At 32.3% G+C, this 22905-nt stretch overlaps 1 protein-coding gene across 1 annotated transcript in view; it reads left to right on the top strand.

Moving 5' to 3' along the window:
* Positions 1-22905, top strand: part of Dmd (dystrophin) — a 1999854-nt gene that overhangs the window by 183450 nt on the left and 1793499 nt on the right. The window contains exon 2 of the mRNA XM_090326714.1: positions 5489-5550. Coding sequence (XP_090182840.1) covers positions 5489-5550 — 62 coding nt within the window. The remainder of the gene's footprint in view (positions 1-5488; positions 5551-22905) is intronic.

The following is a 22905-nucleotide window of genomic DNA, read 5'->3' as shown; positions in this document are numbered from 1 at the left end:
ATCATGCTTAAATGAACATACTCAAACAATATGAAAATTAACAATGGAAGTATATAGATTTGAAAAGTGAGACTGCAATTTTTTAACATTACACATACAATTTGGACCAAGCAAGGTCAATGAGAAAGTAAAATCAATAAAATGAAAGTTGATGAATAGATCATGAAGATGCAATATATTTACACCGTGGAATTATATGCTCCCATCAGAAAGAATGACTTTGCCCCATTTGTAAAGAAATGGAAACACTTGGAAAGTATCATGTTAATTGAAGTAAGACAGACTCAAAGGAATATAGGCTCCATAGTTTCCCTTATTTGTAACAATTAGTATGCATTCAGTATTCTCCTGATAGAGGATCATAATAGCTCAAAAGCTATGTTGATATGGCCATATAGAATGAGGCTAAGTGAAACAAATTTTCAGGATATGGAAACAAGATATTTATATTTGTGATTGTTATTCTCAATGTGCTATGTGAAGCTATTTATTTTTTCTTCTTTTCCCTTGCTGATTTATCTCATCTTGTTGCTATATTGGAATGTGATACCTGGTATATTATACATATGTTTATTTGTTCATTTGAAGAAGAGACGGGAATGGAAGGAAAGGGAAAAGCAAGATGAATGGGAGGGACTGGGGGAGGGAAAGTGGGAGGAAAAACAAGGGAATGGTATCGGTGTTCAGGAAGTAATGTACCACTACCTGTAACTGTAATCCCTCTATACATCACCCTGTCAATACAATTAAAAATAAATAAATAAATAAAATAAAAAGTTTTATATTTCTGCACATACATTGCTTATCTCAGTTGATGCAGAGAACCTCAGTATGCCTCATGTTGTAGTCATTTGAGCTTAAATTCTTATGTTATTTGCTGTTTCCTTGCCACTGGCCACTGGCTATAAGCAAGTAGAAGCATGAAAAATAAATAAATGTGAAACATACTCTACTTCACTATTAATCAGAGCAATTTTAATTAAACGAAACATTAACAATCTTGTTATATTTAACAGAGTTGCAATTGCTTAAAATCTCAGATAATCAGCACTCTTAAGAGAGTATATGTACATATATAGATACTGACATTTTTGACAGTACTCAGACTTGAACTCATGGTTGTGTTTTGCATTTTACACAACTTGCATGCTTGTGGATCTTCTCTCCCATTCGACCCATACAAATTATGTGTAAATATATATATGCTTATATACATATACACATAACTGAGATTATAATAAAGAAGCTCCTAACCTCATTCTTGCTGGTGTCAGTAAAATAAGTTGGGACATTGGAAAAACAATATGCTAGTACTGTACAATATTCCTAGAAGTGAAAAGTAGAATAGTGGTTACTAGAGGCTAGGAAAAATTGGGGATTTTTGTAAGTCGATCAATGGTTATTAACATATTTAAGAATAATAATTTCTACTGAATATTATAGGGTGGGAAACTATAGATAATAATAATAGATATGTACAAAGGGTACAAGAGAGGATTTTAAAAATATTTACTATAAAAATAATAAATAATTAAGGTGCTAGATATGCTAGATGTTTTCCTTTAAGTATTATACAAAGTAAACATTTATCAAAAACTCACTTGGTATCCTATTAATAGAATTTTTATAAATTTTATAAAATGTAACAAAAAGTTAAAATGTTATATTTGACAAAAATAAGACACTAAATTCATGTATTATATGTGGGAACCTTGTTATTTAAAATATTATGCACCAAATTATACAAATGGATGAGAAATGTGCTATATTCAACATTTGATCCATTAATAAATATGTACATTATAAAATTTCAGAGTGCTATTCATATACATTGCCACATATATGGAAAATTCTGGCTTATTCAAAGCAGAAGACCTTGATTTGTTCATTTGCTCAGCTTTTATTAATCTGATTACCTTTTTATGTTCTATGTCATTATTCAATACTAACATAAACATGAGATATCTGGTCAAATTGAAAATCAGTTACTTTGATTTAGATACTATCTAGTTAATTTCTTTCACCTATTAGATTTATTCACTTTGACTTTTAAATTTAAAATGCATAAAATAGAAAATTATAAACATATTTATTACAGTGGCATACATAAAATAGATTTACAAACAATTAGGCACTAATAATATCTTTAAAATTTATTATAAAAATAATAAAATGAAATATCTATCATACTAATGAAAATGCATTCTGCTATGAAAACACAAAGCATTAACAGGCAATTCACAGTAGACATGTTTTTCTTTTTTAATCTTAGTACAACATAAACAATAGAGGCCATCTAGTGAAGATGTTTATATGTTGAATCTTCAATACGATTTATACATTAGATAGTATATAGGGTATATGTCAAGGTTTCTATGCTGCCTTCAAGGACTCTGTTCATTTAAATTAAAAGAATGAAAATAAGGTTTTTTCACTTACATGCTTTTGGAGCAACCATTTCCAAATGATTTTAGTGGTGGCTATTGTTATTGAGATGATGTTTAATATATCTGAATCTTTATTCAAGTAACTCTATCTTAATGTATATTTTTTGCCAGTCCTAGGGCTTGAACTCAGGTCTTGGGCACTATCCATGGAAACTTTAGCTCAAAGCTAGCACTCTGGCACTTGAACCACAGCACCACTTCCTGAGTATGTGGTATTGAGGAATTGAACCCAGGGCTTTGTGCATGCTAGGCGAGCATTCTACCATTAGGCTATCTTCCCAGCCTCTCGATGCATTTTCTGTTGTTATAGAAATATTAACTAGCTATTGAATTAATTAAATACAAATACTGGGGTTTGATCTCAGGACCTTATATTTGCCTTCTGTCACTGAGCCAAATCCCAGCCCTATCTTTCTTTCATTATTTGTTCTAATAAGCTCTTACATTTTTTTATCTGGGTGCTGGTGATATTTCTTTCTATGGTTTTGGTGTAGCTTGGACTATAGGCGCACCAGCTAGAAAGTAGTAAATATAAGGAAAGAAGTTTTAATTTGGCTTATAAGTTCAAGACCATAACACCATTCTCTGCTTGGTTTTTCATGGGAGTGTCACAGCACAAAAGAGGAATGCAGGCAATAAATCCTTTCTATTAAAATACTCTAACCTGGATTAATGATAGCTAATCCATCCCTGTGAAAGCAAGAATGCATTTCCAGTATGTAGCATTAATTTATTCATAAAGGCTTTGCCCCCTGAGACTCAAATATCTCCTATTCTATTCCACTTATACATACTGCCACACAGAAATGAAAGCTTCACCACCTGTTTTGTTAGGAAGAAAACCTATTTTAGACATAGCAGACTCACTTACTCTCTAATATATGAGAGAGGATATACATGTGTGTATTTGAAAACATTAAATACAAAGAAGGTACTTTACTTTTAGTAATATCAGTATATGCTACTGAGAAAAAGTTGCATAGACAAGCCTTTAACAAAACTTTAGTGAAATTTTGACCATTTGGAGCATTTTGTTTCTTATTATTCTCCAAAGGATGGAACTGAATTATGGCAATAGAAGGATCCAAGAGAAAACATTATGTTTGAAAACATTATCTAATTTCATTCTCTTATATGAGTTAACAATACAAAGATGTACCATATATATGACTTGTGCTATACTACATGGACACTGGTTATATCAACAATTTACATAATTATCTTGTAGAAATAGTTCAATTAACTAAAAATCTACTTTGCAATTTTAGTAAGACTTCTCACCCAAAGAGAAGGCTTAAAAGATTTTTTATCCATTGCTACTTTTCAAAATGGTTTAACTATCTACACATTGATTGATACTGCTTACATACATTTCGTATGGAGAAATTATGTTTTCAGAAGAGAAGAAAATGGAGATTTACTGAAAATTATTGTGAGGGGAAATAAAATTACATTTCTAGGGCAGCCAGTAAAAGTTGTTTTGACTGAAATAATTAAAGTTCAAACTTTCAAAACCTTATGTGTTATTAATGTACTCACTTATTACATTTAATATGATCATATTTCCAATAAATCAAAAATGAGGTTTTTTTTTTAGGGAAGGGGAAAACAAGATGAGGGGCAAGGGTGGGGGGAGGGAAATGGGGAACAAAACATGAGAAAGGGTATCAATGTTTATGAAGTACTGCATCTTGACCTGGTGAATATAATGTAACCCTTCTATTAATTACAATAAAAAATGTCTCAAAAAACAAACAAAACAAATCTTTAACTTTGTAACACTTTTTTGGGTGTGTGTGGGTTCTGGAGCTTGACCTCAGTCTGGGGGTTGTCCCTGAGCTTTCAGCTCAAGGCTACTGCCCTACCCTTGAGCCATGCACCACTTCCCATTTTCTAGAGGTTAATCGGAGGTAGGAGTCTCAGGTCCTTTTGTGCCTGGGCTGGCTTTGAACCTTGATCCTTAGATCTCAGCCTCCTGAGTAGCTAGGATTTCAGGCCTGAGCCACCTTGCCTGACTTGAAACGTTTTAATAAATCAAAGTTGATGACTTTTCTGTCCCTTTTACTCTATACTAATTTCCAGCTTTGGAAAATAGAGATAATTTTAGCAGCATGAAATTTATAAAGCCATTTCTTAATAATTTATCTTAATTTTCACCATAATCCCTTGGCATAAATCCTTAGAGAATTTTTTCTTTGAGTATATATAATCCATGAAGAGTAACATTTGCATTTTTATTTGAAATTTCCTGATGTTTAGCTGAAAATGGGTACTAGGAGTTTTGGGCTCATAGAATAGTCAGTTCCCTTTAAGCATTTAAGTATTCATCAAATATATTTTCTGAGGTTTAAATTTGTTCAGACAAAGTGTTACATTTTGAGAGGCATTTTTTTAAAAATCCAAGGTCTTGGTTAGGAAGGTTAGAGTATGAAGCACATTGCTACTTTGTATAGGTGTTCTGAACAGCTATTTCTACATTGGTGTGGATAACATTATTAAGACAGAATCAGTAAGAGATATTCTAAATAAACGACTACTGTGACTTAAACTAGAGTAGCTATTTATTATCATAAAAAAATTTTTGGTTGGCTACGGACATGATAATGGAAATACAAACATAACTATATAGACATAAAAACCTATGACTCTATAGACATAATGTTTTATTTCATAAATTGATATGTTTCTATGACATACAAACCGTTAGCCTAATTTTGATTAAGTTCTAAATACTAAGTCCCAGAGATTGTAATTAGAGATTCCCTCCTTGAATACTTGTTTGTTAAACTTGTCATTTAAAATATTATGTAAATATAAGCTATAAAAACTATTTTGGTTGAATTATAGTGAACTTGACCATATTACTTTTGGATATAATTTCAACACAGTTAATTACAACATGGCTTGTTCTTAAATTCATTAATAAATGAACTCAATACTAAATCCAAAACATTAACAAATAATTAGAAATTTTTTATTGTCACATATGCACTACATAAAAATATATTTTAAGCATTAATGTTTTGTACTTTATGTTGTAGATGAAAGAGAAGATGTTCAAAAGAAAACATTCACAAAATGGATAAATGCACAATTTTCTAAGGTAAGAAATAATTTTTACATGTCTTTATGGATATAATATTTGTGGAAAGTTCAGAATAAAATGGACTATATACTTACGAATTTTTGTGTCCACTTTTATTATGAATTTTACCTTCTTAAATCTTCAAATATATTGACTTGACATGTGGGAGGTGTGTGTGTGTGTGTGTGTGTGTGTGTGTGTGTGCGTGCGTGTGCGTGTGTGTGTGCGCGCACGCATGTCAATAGGTCTTGTACTCAGTATTGTCCCTTATCTTGTGGATAAAGGCTGGGGCTCTATCACTTGAGCCACAATAAGGCTTCTGGCTGATTGGCTCATTTGTTTATTTGTTTGTTTGTTGTTAATTAGATATGTAAGTCCTGTGGGCTCTTGTGCCTAGGCTAGCTTTGAACCACAATCCCTAAATATGAGCCTTCTGAGTAGCTAGGATTACACAAATGAATCTTACCCATTGACTTTTAATACAGGAATAAGTGAATATGTAGAACATATAATAATGAAAGATTATTTAAATTTATAAAATGTACATTTTTGGTTCTTCCTAATAATGCTTGTTTATGACACAATGCATTGTAGTAGCAACTTTCTATTGAATAGCATCTCTATGTCTCCCAGTGAGGTGAAATTATCCCATTTTGTCTTCCTTATCATTAGTGAATTTATAGAAATCCAAAGCAATCATATTGGGATCTATACAGCCAAATAACTTAGAACATATTTCAAATAACAAAAAAGGCAAACCATACTTCTTTTTGGCAGGCATCAGTCTTAACTAATAGTAAATAATATTTCTTTATAATACAACTCATTGAGATCAATAGCACAACTATACATAATTGTACATGAACCAAGAGTAAGATTCTTTCCTTGAATACTGCCATCTGGAATGCAATATAAAGAAACTTACTTGGACTTCAAGATTAGAATAACTTGGAATTGTATTAATCTTGCTGGGTTTGGAAAAATGAATCAAAGGTTTTTGAGTTAGTTTTTCTGTCTTAATTACATGCATGGATTATTAGTGATCAGTTATAAATCCAGTCAATAGGACTACAAACTTAATAAATTTTTCTTCCTATACTCAAAACATTAAGGGAAGAAAACTAGAGTCATGTATATTTAGCATTTTGTTTTGAGGATATGGAATCATTGCAAGTAACAATTTATACCACAAAGTCCTACATTCCTAGTATAAATGTATTATTTCTCCTTTTGGAAACATCTTGGTACAGGATCTTAAACAATCCACCAGCAACAATACTTCTTTTGCTATTGCAAAAAGCTTTAGAATTTCACCCATTCTTTATGATATTTGACAATACACTTTCCCAAGAACACTCAATTATATTGGGCAAAACTACAATTGACAGAATTTGTAAAGGTGATCTACAGAGAAGGGTTACAGTTATAGAAGTCAGTTGAGAAGTGTCACCCCTTCCCTCATTTTCTCCTAACTTTCTTATTCTACTAATAAAAAAGTAACATATCAACTAAAATTTTCTGTTATAAAATTTTAACAATAAACTGAGACTGAAATCTTCATTTTTAAAATATTCAACTATTTTTAAATAAAGAGGAACACTAAAATAAAAAGTAGAAGATAACAAAAGAGAAATACCCTAACTGTGAAGTCAAATATTTAGTATAGGATATTTTCAATCAAAATGGTTGCCAAAATATTTCCAGCATAGGTGTATATGATTTATTTATTCCATCGGCTTGATTCATTAGAAGATTCTTAGTCCTGGAATTTTGGAATAAAATTTTGGAAGAAACAATAAACACAGGTTTTCAAACAAATATTTCTTAAAAAATCTGAATTGTAAATATATTTTCTGAAAAATAAATATAATGTGATGGTGGTTCAATGTATCAGTGTCTAAGCATTATATAATCTTTATTCTCAGAAAGCTAAATAGATCATTATTCTGTATACAAGTATAATTCATTAAAACTTACTGGTAGTATACCAACCAAAGTTTGCTAGCCTATCTTCTATGAGTACAGTGTTGAGACTCCCTTAGAGAAATTAGATATGAGTGTGCTTTGTGTACTTGACTCCCAGTTGTATTACATTACAAATATTTACCCTAAAACATTTTCATTTGGGTCAAGAGATTCGTCATTCTTTCCAATATAGATTTTTCCATAATTAGGCATATCCTAAGTATTATTAATACAAATATATGTTTATAAAAACAAATCTTAGTTACAGATAAAATTGTACATGTATGTATGTATTTTTATGTTTGATAATTTTAAAAGTATTGTTTTCACATATATTTCTTGTCATAATTTCTGATAAATGGCCCTATTAATTTTAGAAGTTGTTGAGAAGAATAAGAATTAAAAGAAAGCTGGTTGATTTAGTTTACAGATCTGAAGAAAGTATAGAATTCCATTATGTACATATGCCATATTTTTGGATTCCATATCTTATTAAATAATACTACAATGAACATGGTTGTGCTTATAGCTTTGGTATGGCCTTGTTTATGAATATTTGGGTCAATGCCCAGGAGTGGGGTTGCTAGGTCATTGGGGAGTGCTATTTTTAATCTTTGAGGAACCTATATACTGCTTTCCAGAGTAGTAGAACAAGTTTGCATTCCCACCAACAGTGTAGTAACACAAATGACAGAGGGTGAACCAATTCAACAGTGATACTCACAAGATACTATGTTGGAAATTAACTTTACTTCTTGAGGTGGAAGGTATTGTGTGGGGGCTGGGGGAGAAGAAAATCAAGAAGAGGGTTATGTTGATAAAAAGGAAATGCAATCATTACTTACGTAACAGTAACCCTCAGTACATCACCTTTACAATAAAAATGCAAAACGGGGCTGAGTGTGTGATTTAGTGGTAGAGTGCTTGCCTAGCATGCACAAGCCCTGAGTTCAATTCTTTGGTAGAAAAAAATGAAAGAGAAAAAAATAAAGTGGTGCTGTGGCTCAAGTGGTAAAATGCTAGTCTTGTGAAAGTTCAAGGACAGTGCCCAGACCCTGAGTTCAAGCCTCAGGACTGGTAAAAAAAATGCAAAAAAATGTTAATGCAAACATGTCAAAAAATAAAACACTTGATGATGTCAAAAGTTAGATACAACTGTAAAATACATGACATAATACTTATATATTGTATTAGCACATAGGTTTTACCAAAATTTTAGACCAGTTGGATATGCAAAATTGGGTGAATTTGAATCTTCTGATCTCACAGAATGTATATGGTCATTTGTGTGATGCTAGCTAATTGCTAAATGTAGCAGAACTGAGTAGGCTGTGGGGGGTGGGGGAAGGGAATCTGAGTAAGTAGTACTTTTCCCTAAAGAGAATCTGACAATCTTTGTGAACGAAAGTCTGGAATGTGAGCCCATCTAAAGAAGCCATGCATGTTTTTTTTTGTAATCCCAATGCTCGAGTGAATATGTTAGCTTACTCAGTCTTAAAGGTTATTAATATAAAAATTTGGTTCAAGGGGCCGGGAGTTTGGACTAGTGGTAGAGTGCTTGCCTAGCATGCATGAAGACCCGGGTTCGATTCCTCAGTACCACATACATATAAAAAATCCAGAAGTGGTGTTGTGGCTTATGTGGTAGAGCCCTAGCCTTGAGAAAATCCAAGAGCAATGCTCAGGCCCTGAGCTCGTGCCCAGGATTGGCAAAAAAAAATAAAAACAAAAAAACACAAAACTCTTTTATTGGAAAGCCCCTAAAAAGAGAGAAATAATAAATATTGTGTGTTTTAAATAACACACACACACATACACAAATATATAACACAAAAATGAATTTGTTTTCAAAGGTTTATCAGTGAGGCATACATACATCTAAATAATATTTGTAAATTAGAGACAGAGAACAAAGTGTGCTTTGTTATTTTTTCAGCCACAGAAAGAATATTTTAAGGAAGTAAATGGATTAAACATACCCTTATCATTTTTGTGTTTTTTTGAAGTCAAATGTGTCTTTGCAATAAATATAACTGAATTTTCATGGTCTCTATACCATTTTAGAACAAGCCCTATCTCTTTTCCAAAATAAGTCTTCTATTAACCTTCGATTCCATAAATTTCTGCTAGGATGTGATTGATCACATCCACTCTATAAAGATAAGCAAACAATATTTATCGCTATAGAAACACAAAACCATTTCTAGATAAGATTATTTCAAGGTAAATATTCTTCCCATGTAACTTGTGGATATATTATAATCCTAAGGAAATATCTAATGTTTAGTCATGACAAATATAATTTTCATTATTAGCATCTTGCTCATTTGCCCAGGCTTATTCAAATAAGGTACTGTTTTAAAATTTTCATTAAAAGTAATTTTTCCACAAAACATTATATTTATATTGTAAAAATATAGAAATTTTGGCCTAGTGGTAGAGTGCTTTCCCAGCATGCATGAAGCCTTGAGTTCAATTCCTCGGTACCATATACATAGAAAAATCCAGAAGTGGTTCTGTGGCTCATGTGGTAGAGTTCTAGCCTTGAGAAAATCCCAAGGAAAGTGCTCAGGCCATGAGTTCAACCCCACAACAGGCAAGAATATGGAATTTTAAGGTTACTAATAGATCAATTAGAAGGTATTAGTAAATCATCCTTCAAGATGATGTTGATCCTAAAAGTGAACTTAATGGTTGTCATTAGCTCATTAGTTCTAGGTTCTAGTCCATTTTCTGTTTTATGCTTTACAATCTAAGTAGATTATTATGTGACGTAAAGTTGAAGACCATAATTAGGTTTTTTCCATAATTTTACAAAACTTATGATGTAATAAGAGGTATTAAATGATTATAGAATCAGATCTTTTAATTCACCTGTGAAAATTAATTACCTAAAACATAGCCATTGTAAAGAAAGTACTTTGTTGATTTTTATGATTGATTCTTCTGTCTTAAAAGTTAATATTTTCATATGCTAGGTTTCATTGCGTGAAGTAATTGTTTTCAACATAAAAATTTAAAGAATATTTTGTGAGTATTTTCTGTAGGTCTTCAATAAATTCTGTGAGAAACACCTTGGATATTTATTTTAAATAATTTTACAAGTAATATAATTTGCTGCTTTAAGTGTATATATTCACCTTACTATCTATATTTGGTGTTAGGGTAACTGGTAGATTGCCATGTCTGTACTTAGAATCAACTAACTTGCTTAACGGGCATAGAACCATTCCCTGAAATGTTTTCCTGAATGTACCTTTTGCAAATACAGAAGTGACAATAGCATAGCATTCAATTCATGAAATAAAATTAGATTATCCTAAGTGTCAGAGTTTTCAAGAATGACAGGTTGTTTATTGGGCAGATCTTACTTTGAAAAAATATGTTGTTTTGTTTAATTACCTTGTGGTTACAGAAATCTTGATAATTCTGTCTACTTTTTAAAGATTTTACTCTCTATATTAACATATTCTGAAATAACTACTGAGAAATTTGAAATTGTTGATTGTTATACCTACATATTATAGTCTCAGTGGCAAGCATATTTAGCTCACAAATGTAAATATTTACCAAGTAGCATGATTGTTGCTAGCAAAATCTCTATAGTGGATGGGGGATTGTAGTATTTATCTGATTTATTCTGCCTTATAGCCCTACAAAACTTTCCAGCAAAATAACACATATTGAATTTAGCGATTTATATTCATTTTGGACAGAATAGTTGGCACTCTGGCATCATCCCACCAGAGATACATTGTTGTTTCAACATTTACCAATACAGCTTCCGTTTTGAGCCAACTGTGTCTGGCATAGCATCATTGCTTTTCTTTTCTGAGAGATTGTCATTTGAATAGGGAAATAATTATATAAACAAATAAAATTAAGCATGATATTTAAGATAATAGAAGCACTGTGGAAGCACACATGAAAGAATCACTAATTGCTTGGAGGGGAGAGATTTTTCTCCTAGAAGGCAATATTGAATCCAGTGCTGTCCCTGCAAAGACAAGTATCAAGAAAAATGGAAGCATTGATTACATGTAGAAATGTGCAATGGCTAAAAAAGTTTGACTTTCAGGGGCTGGGAGTTTGGCCTAGATTGGTAGATTGCTTTCCTAGCATGCACGAAGACCTGGGTTTGATTCCTTGGTACCACATATATAGAAAAAAGCTGGAAGTGGTGCTGAGGCTCAAGTGGTAGAGCTCTAGCCTTAAGAAAGTCCAAAGACAGAGCTCAGGCCCTGAGCTCAAGCCCAGAACTGGCAAAAAAAAAGTTTGACTTTCAGATTGATAAGCCCCAAGAGAGCTGTAGAAGTAGAGAAGAGATGATTTGATTGGGAGGGGGTGGGGAGAGAGAAATGGGGACAAAAACATAAGAAAGGAGTATCAATATGTGAGAAGTAATGTGCCTACAATCTGGTGAATAAAACTGTAACCCTTCTATATATTACCTCAATAATAAAAAATAAAATGAAAAAAAAGAGAGATTGTGAGTGAGAAAGAGATCATAGCTCCATTCCTTATTAATTAAATTGTTGTGGGTAAGATTGAATAAACTGAGATTTTGGTTTAACCATATAATTACTCAACTTTAGTTGAAAACAGTGACATTCTAAAACAGTAAACAATGATGGAATAGTGCCTTGTAAGAAATAATCCCTCATGCCAAATGTAGCCAATTACTTCACACCTTTGGAATAGATACATTGGTATAAAATGAAAAAGTAAATGATTTACCTTTCTTGTAGAGATAATTGACATCACACATACGTCTCAGAAAAATGCAGTGCGATGCATTAGATTCACTTAGAAAATGTGTTATATGAATGCCTGGGGCCGGCAGACTTGAGCATCCAATTCAAGTGTAGAATAGACCCAAGAATTCACACCTATAACAAACTCACAAATGATATTCATGCTGCTTATCCAAAAGCCATACCTTGAGAACCTTTGCTTTAAAATGTCAGTTCTTTAGAAGAAAGGGCTTGAAGAACCTTTGCTGAGGAAATTAGTGAATCTGCAAAAGAGAATGACCTTTTCTTTTTCTAGCTGAGAATCATTCTACTTGATTTAAGTTGGGTCTGAAGTGGAAACTCTATTTTATAATCCAACTAGGCTAAATTCGACCACCTTGATACCTATTTATTCTAGAAGTATTATAAGATGATTGTTACAATGCTTACAATTCCAACCTAAGTGATAACAGTCACATGGTTTGTGTAGATAATATTTTTCTAGTTATTTGTTTTCCATAGCAGATGAGGGATTAATAAAGGAAATAATTGTGCTAAATGTTTGAAAAATATTAATATTGACTATCTCCATGCTTTCCGCATTGTATTTATTTCATATATGATATCTCTCTTGTTTTTAATTAACTTCCGCAGAAGAATTTCATTTTAATGACAATCTTCCTGTATTCTCTGCTTCATAGGTTATTTTACCAGGTTTCCTTAGGCTTCCTAGAATTCTTCATCTAATTATTATCATAGTGGTCAAAACATAGAGTTTACCATCAAGTCTGTCCTTCACTGATGTGAGCTCAACTCTAGCAACCTTTCTATACTGCAGAAGTAGGGAATATATAAAAATTTCTTGAAAAATAAAAAAAAGAAAGTAGAGCATGATTTTAAATATGTCTTTGCTAAAGCAAGCTCTTACTATCCCAATTCTTGGTGAAGAGAGAGATAAGAGTAAAAGTAAAGTAGACAAAGATACCAATAAACAAGCAACCATTTTTATTCTTGTCCAGAACTGTGGTCAGTTGATGAATGGAGAAGAGCAGACACTAATTGCAGCTATCAATGAAGTCAGTCCTTAGCTTATTGTTGTCTTTTAATAGGAACAAATGAAAATTGTAGATAAATTTGCTAGTTGTTTCTCCTCTTTCATTTAGCTCACCTTCCCAGAGAAAACTATTTTTCAATCTTCTGAGTTCCTAGGTGAGCCTATTTAAATTATCTACAATTAATACCTGACAGAATATTTTAGCAAAATTGTATCAATCACATGTAACTATTTATATTAAAAGATAACCTGATTGGATAGAAATACACAGAAAAACTACATCAACTAAGCATTTATTGCATGTGTACTGTGTGTTAGGTGCTATAGATCTTTGAAATGGTAGTTTAGAAAAAAAATTCTTATAAATCACAGGAACCTGTAATTTCCTCCTTCATCACATTTACTAAGATGCCTGTTAATCACATTATCAATGGTATTTACATCTTTTAGACCTATTAACTGTTTTGTCAGTGTCTGAACCCTAACACATCACCACTGTAAATTATGTCTAGATGATATTCTCTATTTTACACTAATGTTCATATTAGTTAAAAAGAAGCGAGGAATGAGAAGATTGAAGTGAAAAATGTGATATTATTATTATTTCAACTTTTGTTTAAGTACAGTATTTCCTTTCCCTTCTTTCATGTCATCATACACTATTTCTAGCCAGTACCTAATCCTGGACTTTACACTTTGAAAGCCTTGTAGAAATAACTATAGTACAAACTCTTAATCATGCCTCTTTAGCTATGAGTTCAAGACCTGTATTTCCAAGCATTACCTGAACATATCTACAAAGTCATAGCTAAGTGTAAATATACAGTTCTGATGCTATATGTGAAAAGTGATTTGATATAGATACAAAAAACAAGATTTGGTTAATGTTTGGAATAGAAAGAGGAGTGCCAGGCACAGTTGCTCATGCCTGTAAAAATAGCTACTCAGGAGGATCAGATCTGAGGATCGCAGTTCAAAGCCAGCCCTGGCACTTAAAGTCTGTGAGACTCCTATCTCCAATTAACCTCCAGAAAACCGGAAGTGGAGCTGTGGCTAAAGGAGTAGGGTGGTAGCCTTGAGCTGAAGAGCTCAGGGACAATGCCCAGGCCTAGAGTTTGAGCCCCCACAACTGCCAAAAAAAAAATGGAAAAAGAAAAAAAAAGGAGAGGCGTGAGTCTGATAGATTTTTTATAGTTCATTCATTTTATTTATTTATTGTTTTAATTTCTTCCTTCTATATATATCCATATATGCATACAAATTTATGTATCTCTGTTTCTATACACATATGAATTCAGCAGGATCTGATGCACACACATTATTCTAAATTGAATGTTTATATACAGTGTTCCAAGACAGAAAGTAGACCTGTGTTCCATGTGGGAAAGAAGCCTTAAATCTCTGTTGAAAGTGCTATTTTGCAAAGCATTAAGATATAATAAATACACATAGGACTCCAGATTGCAATACTGTGGAAAACCATCTAACTATAAATATTAATGTCAGAAATAATTTTAGCAAAAGAAAAAAGAAGTAATTTGAGCAGTAAAGTTCTCTGTTCCTTTTCTTCAGTGACCCTGGGGTAGGAAAATTGACCTAGAGATATTTTTTTTGCCAGTCCTGGGGCTTGAGCTCCGGGCCTGAGCATTGTCCTTGGGCTTTCTCAAGGCTAGGGCTCTACCACTTGAGCCACAGCACCACGCCCAGATTTTTCTATGTATGTGTTACTGAGGAATTGAACCCAGGTCTTCATGAATGGTAGGCAAGCACTCTACTACTAAGCCAAACTCCCGGCCCTGGAGAAAATTTGTAACTACTTTGTGGAAGTACAGTCTTATACCACACAATTTACCTAGCTAAAATGTATAATCCAATAGTTTTTAGTTAAAATGTACAATCAAGTTTTTTTAGTATGCCACAGAATTTTTTAAAAATTACTATTTTATTTAAGATTTTGAATTTAAACTAAGGGACTAATATATGTTTAGTTAGTACTGTACCATGTGAGCCATGCCACTATACTTTTAATGCATTGCCTCAGTAGGTCAAAGTGGAACAGAGATTAAAAACAAATAAAGATATATTTGTGGATTCTTGATCTCTTTGATTTTAAATATTAGCATTTTCAGTGATGTGATTATAAGGCTGTCAAGGAAACAGTATAAGGAATGATTACTTGAATCAGAAGCCCATGCTTTAATCTCCAGGTTATAATTTCATATAAATGAATAAATTCCAAAATCTTTCCAAACCTCAACTTCTCCATCAAATATTTATTTATGAGGTTACAAGGTGTTCTACTTGCAAAGTACATAGAATTATTATGCTTGGTACATGACAAATATTCAATTAGTGCTAGTTATTTTTATGAGAGCAAGAGGAACTGAAGTCCTCTGAGAAAAATGCTTGAGATCGGTGCTTCTTTTTTTGTTGTTGTTATGCTGAATGATATGTGAGAACTGATGGATTTTAATTAATCAATGTCTTGCTTAAAAAGGTATGGGAATTGACTGGATTTTAACAAGCAATGTGTAGAAAATAACGTCTATCAAGTTGAAAAAAATAGATTTATTATTTTGTTTAGGAATGTTAGTTGTAAAGGTTAGAGTATTACATGAGGCATCTCAGAACACATAGCCAAAATGGGATGCTGAGGTATCAAAGTATTTGCAGAGCTAGTGAGAAAAAGAGGAAAAGAAAAAGAAAAAAAAACATCATGACTAATTCAAAAAGTATAATTATTGTTGTTATATCTTTTGGAATGTTTTTCCTAACTCTGCTATGTAGCCACTGTTCTAAAACTTCTCTTCCATGTTCAGTCTCTAGTGTCCTAGACTCGGCAACATTCTCCTTCGGTTGCTCTCTTGATTTTAATAAACCTAACTTCAGATAGCTTACTGAGAAAAAGAGCACAAAGGAGGGAAAAATTTAGAGATATTCAGTAAAATATTTTATTCTATTCTTTTATGTTCACTTGCAAATTTAACTTTCATTTTTAAAGGCGTTATAGTTTCACCATAAAACAGCTGAGAAGTGAGTCACTGGTGGCTTACACTTCTAATCCTAGCTACTCAGGAGTTTGAGATCTGAGGATAACATTACAAACCATCCTGTGTAGGAAAGACTGTGAGATTCTAATAGTCAATTAACCATAAAAACAAACAAAGTAACAAACAAACTGGAAGTAGAGCTGTGGCTCAACAGATAGAACACCAGCCATGAGAGACACAGCTCTAAGTGCCCAAGCTCTAAACTCAAGCTCTAGGATTAGCACACATAAAACGTCGAGAGAAAGGTAAAGAAATTTCTTATACCTCGTTCTCCATACATGTGTGGCTAACTGTATTATGAAATCCCCTATCAAAATTATTTATTTGTCACAGTGGATGCATGTGTAATGACACATCATTCTTAACAAGTGTCCATAGTTACTGCCAAGTTTTGCAAATGATGAATTAAACTGCTGTAAGCATTTTTGTATGATGCAAATATTCAGCTCTTTGGGGTAAATAGAAAGTAATAACAATGATTAGCTCATACGATAAGAAGATAGTTATGTATGAAAACTACCAGACTTTCTTCCAAAGTGACTGAATGATTATATAGTCTATTGACAATAAAAGATTTTCTGCAGCTTCAAATCCTTATCAGTGTTGATATTGTTCTCTATTTAGAATATTTTAATAAATATATCTCATTGTTATCTTAGGCCTGATTGCAAATGATGTGAAATGTCTTTTCAAGTCCTTACTTAATGATGTAAGTTAATATCTTTACTCCATTAAAAATGTTAGCATATTTAGTTGTATCGAGAAGTTTCACTGAGATATTTTCAATATACTTCAATCACATCAATCTTTCAGTCTCTCTTCCTCATCCCTTATCTACCTTTCATGAAATAATTTCAGTAGGTTTCATTGTATTTTCATACCTTCAGATAAAGTACTTTGTTCCATTTTTAATTTTGTCTTCCATTTTCTTTTTGATTTTTAGCAGTTATTTTATATTTTGATTAATAGGTATTTCTTTATTTTGCTAGTCTTGGGGACTGAACTCAGGGCCTGAGCACTGTCCTTGGACTTTCTCAAGGCTAGAACTCTACCACTTTAGCCACAGCACCACTTCCAGCTTTTTGCTATGTATATGGTACTGAGGAATCAAACCCAGGGTCTTCATACATGCTGGGCAAGCACATTTATTACTAGGTCAAATTCTCAGTCCTTAATAGGTATTTCTTTGGCAAACTTTCTTCCACTATATAGCTTATCCATTTTTTGTTAGTATATTTTGAAGTGCAAAAATCATATAGTCTGAATAATGAATAGAGGGATTACAGTTACATTCATCAGGTAGTAGGCACGTTAGTTCTCACACATTGATACCCCTTCTCATGTTTTGTCCCAATTTCCCTTCCCCCACCTCCTCCCAATCATCTTGTCTTCCCTGTTCCTTTTCCTTTTTCAAATAAGCACATAAACATATATAAAGTATACCAGGTAAGAAAGTCAGATACAGTAACAACATGAGATTAACCATGAGGTGAAGTGCAAAAATCTTTAGCGAAATTGAGATTATCATTTTTGTCTTCAAGAATTGTGAATTTATATTTTATCCAACATGTTACCACTCAACCAAGGGACATCGGTAACTTCTCTATGATATATCATTCATGTTTTATAGTTTTGTAAATCATACAAAGCAAAATATTTTAGGTGCCCTTTATAAATATAATAGTAGTTAATAAGTATATTTACTATTGTTGGAAGTTTTTATATTATTTATTGTACTGTCTCTTTACAATGCACTGTCATGTACTTTCATCAAATTCAAAATCTTGAAATAGCCATATTGACCACCATATTGGGCAGTTTAACAATGGAGGTATAATAAAATATTTGGGCAGTTTAGGAAGACACATCCTGTAGATGAAAGTTAAGAACATTTGTAAACAGAATAGGAAAAGATACACATAGTTATTTTCAATCAATTATTAGTCAGACAGCTTTTGTGTAACATATCAGAATATATTCTAAATTTTAATTTGAAATAACTGCATACCCTTAAAAAAATTGATGCCACATATAATGGCTATAAAATGAACGGTACTGACTAAAGCACAGATCTAAAAATAATAATGTAATGTTAATATTCTCTAGTGAAATATAAAATGTCCTCCATATTTATCTATATTAAGTAGAACTAAAAATTTTCAACTTAATTAGGAAATTAAAAAATAAGCATAGAATTAAATGTACTAATATTATTTTTTTCTGCCATGGGCTTGAACTCAGGGCTTGAGCACTGTCCTTGGTCTTTCTCAAGGCTAGAGGTCTACCACTTGAATCTCAGCACCACTTCCAGCTTTTTTCTATGTATGTGGTACTGAGGAATCCAACCTGGGTCTTCGTGCATGCTAGGCAAGTACTCTACCACTAGGCCAAACTCCGGGCCCTAAATGCAGTAATATTAAAGCATTGAAAACTGTGAAGAGTAAACAAAGTATTTATTTTTATATTTATAAAATTGACAGAACTTTTATTTATTTTCATGCTATAAAATAAAAGTGGATAATATAAATTTAAAAAACTAAAATACTTACATTTTAATCTTCATTCATTCTTAATCATTTCATGCTTCTCTCCATACAATGTAAAATTAATAATGGCGGCTGTAATTTTACGGTAATATCCTTTTGGACATTCTTCAGAAATGTTAAGTGAAATATTTCCAATTTTATAAATGTCAATTCCTTGGAAATTAGTGGGGATTTTTTTGTTTTTGTTTTTTGTTTGTTTGTTTGTTTTTGTCGGTCATGGGGCTTGAACTCTGGGCTTGGGCGTTGTCCCTGAGCTCTTCAGCTCAAGGCTACCACCCTACCTATTGAGCCACAGCACCAATTCTGGTTTTCTAGTGGTTAATTGGACACAAGAGTCTCAGGGTCAGTGCCTGGGTTAGCTGGAAACCACAGTCCTTAGATCTCAGTCTTCTGAGAGATTAGGAATACAGGTGTGAGCCACCACACCGGCCTTAGTGTTTTTTCTTAATGTAGTTACTTTTTTCAAGAAAGGAGAAAGAGAACCTACATTTACTTTCTTTAAATATCAATTTTTTCTTTGATAATAATTTATAGGATAATTAAATATTTAATGAGAATATCTTTGTAATGTTTATTTTAAAATGGTTTCATAACATTTCTCAGGTGTACTCTTGATTTTACTACCTTGTATACACACACACACACACACACACAATCAGCAGTTTTTAAATAATTTAGAGACCACTAAAGTAATTAAAAATTGAACATCATGGCAACAAATCAGGTGAATTGAGAAGAACTTTGAGAGTCTATTTCTTTTTTATTGCAATTAATAAAAGGGTTACATGATATTTGCCAGATAGGAGATGCATTAATTCACATATATTGATACCCTTTCACATGTCATGGTCCCCATTAGCCTCCCCTCCACCCCCCCCATCTTGGTTTTCCCCCCTTCCCTATCCAATTTCAAATAACCAAATACAAATAAATCCAATATATCAGATAACAAAGTGAAATACTGTAACAATATGAGATAACCAAGGGACAGCAAAAGAGATGAGAGATAACATAGTACATTAAGGTCAACAATCATTCATTGTATGGCTTTTGTTGCAATATCCTGGAGGTCTTTTCAATTAACTTCATACTATATGGCCTTATGTATCAAGGTTTTGCTCTATTGCAGATTCTATTTCTTTTACCATTCAGCCTTACCAGATATTAGTTCATCTTTCCATTTGTGAAATAGTTATTCAATAACAGGTTGTGTGAAAAAAGAAAAAAAAAGTTTTTCCTCTGTTCTTAGTTTTTATTGGGACCCCAATATCCAAACACAGCTTCACAAGAAAAAATAGTTTCTTAAAATCATGTCATACCTTCCTGGGAGCTACTCAGGGAAAAAGCAAACACATAAATCTCAAAAGGGCCCTTAGAAATTTGGTTATATATAATATTAATAAAGACCACATATTTTATAGAAGTGACTTGAATTTTCAAATCAAATTCTGATAGACTTATTAGAGTTCAGACTAGTTACTACAGTTTATTACATAGATTCCTCTAGGCTGATAGGGTAATCAAACTTTTCTTATCCTCTTAGAGAGGAAAGGGGAGACAAGTTTGTTAATTTATGTCCTGCTCCCAGACAAATAGTTGGAGACCTTTTTTGCTTCTGGTTTGTGTGGTGCTCAAAGTCGTATTCCTCTCACAGTGGTCATATTTGCGGATGATATATTCTACTTTACCTGATGGGGCAAGGAAACATATTTTATTATTTTTTTGATTATTCTTTCAAAAGTGGACTTAGATAACTTGATAAACAGATTTAACAGTTTCATAAAATATTAAAACGTGTATTTGATTTCATTTTTAAAGTAACAGTATGCACAAAAACTCATTTGCTTTAGCAAGTTACAAATACCATCCAGCTTTGATTGAACAGTTTCTCTCATTATTTTATCCAAAAATTTCTATCCAGAGTCTTAAAAAAACTCATATTCAGGGGCATTCTCTGAAATATGATTTATGCTCCTTGTCATTATTTAATCTTTGAAATGATATTTTAGCATTGCTTAAATCAGTGTGGGTACATTGAACAAGGTTTGAGAGCCACTCTGTAGAATTGAATCATTAGCCTGTAATTTTATAGTGGATCAAGTACTATGTTTTTATTACTTAGAAAAATTATGACCTTGCAATTGGCTCTTTACATTTAACATTTTTATCTCAATTTTACTGTCATTATTATAACTGTTTGCATTGAATATATAAGAAGTTTGAAAATCACTGGGACACAGTTTAATTTAATCCAATTTAAATCCAACAAAGGTAATCATAATTGACAATTTACCAAATAAAAGACCAGAGTTAAGTTACAGTCTAAACTGTATTGATTTTGGAATAATTGCCATTAAATTTGAGAGTATTATTCTCACGATTCTGAATCTCTTTCAAGAATTTACTTATAAACTAAATTAATCCAAAAGTGGAGTGGTTGATGTACTTTAAGCCATTATTGTAAAAAAGTTATGCTTTCATTGTATCTACCCTGCTGCAGGGTATCATATAACAATTTTCTTCACTGGCAATATGAAGTCAAATATATTCAGTATCATAGCCAATAATCATATGGAACTAACAACTCTCAGTGTCTTTAAATGCCCAACACACCTTTTTCATTTCTCTTGGAAGAGGCAACTATCATAAAAGCAGAGCAAGGCTTACTACTGTCTGTGACATTTAAAAACAGAAAAATTCATATATGGAAAATGCATAATACCTACTTGCTGCCCAAATTAGTATATGAAAAATATTCCTGTTAAAATAATCATATAACCAGGCATTTTAAAGTTAATATGTTCATTTTTTTTGCCAGGCTGAGCTTGAGCTCAAGGCCTGAGCCCTGTCCTTGGACTTTCTCAAGGCTAGAGCTCTACCATTTGAGCCTCAGCAACATTTCCGGCTTGTTTTTCTATTTATGTGGTACCGAGGAATCAAACCTAGGTTTTCGTGCATGCTAGGCAAGCATTCTACCACTAGGCAAAACTACCGGCGCCATATGTTCATTTTTAAACACAGTGAAATGTACAGAATTTAAGTGAAAAATGAGAAAACTACATTGTAGTTGATCATTGAACCTAATCACTAAAATTGCTGAAGGATTAAAGTATAGAGCTGTAATACTAATAACAATTAATATTGTCTGTCATTATTCTAATGGATTTGCATGGATTATTTCATTACTTTTATTTATTTTAGTTGACAGATAATTATTGGGTGGATTCATGAAGTACAATTCAATGTTTAAATGTACATAAGCAACAAAGATTGTGTGTAAATAATGATGATGAACACATCATTGTTTTTTGTTGAGAACTTGCATATTGCCTGTGGGATTGTAAAACAGGATAGCCATTTTGGAAAGCAATATGGTTTTCTCACAGTACTAAAAATAGAATTAGAGTATAATCTGACACTCCTACTACTGGGTCTGTATATCCAAAGGAATGGAGTCAGTACACAGAAAAAAATACGTTCACCTATGTAATGCTTGCTGCAATGTTATTAAGATAGACATTATTTGCATCCCCATTTTTATTGTTATTAATAGAATGGTTACATTATATTCACCAGATAGAAGGTACATTTCTTCACAATGCATCCCCATTATATATATACAAAAATATAACATGGTTAAATAACCTCACCAAGGTTAATAATTCTTGCTGCATATTTTGAAAAGTTCAGAGTCAGGTGATTTACCCAAAGTACTTACTAACAAAGTCAGACCTTAAATGTAGCATTTCATTTTAACTTGAAGACCATTGCTCTCAACACGTGATTTATAACTGTATCAGTCCAAAATGATTTCGCCCCTTAATTTTTCTCAATTTTAGATATAAATCAGAATAGTTGATGTTGAAATAAAATCCTTAACTACATGAGCTCAATATTTTTGAAACAAGCTGATTCTAGTAAAATTCACTGCATGTTTTTCTTTACAGGGATATAATATAAAATATAAACTCTGTTTTTAAACAAATAAAATTAAAAGGTTCAAGATGCATTTTACTTTCTTGGAT

The sequence above is a fragment of the Megascapheus bottae genome, chromosome X (genome assembly GCF_031878675.1).
Source record: "Megascapheus bottae isolate mThoBot1 chromosome X, mThoBot2.hap1, whole genome shotgun sequence".
Classification (NCBI taxonomy): Eukaryota; Metazoa; Chordata; class Mammalia; order Rodentia; family Geomyidae; genus Megascapheus; species Megascapheus bottae.
The sequence above is the reverse complement of the archived record's forward strand: the minus strand, read 5'-3'. Positions and strand labels throughout refer to the sequence as shown.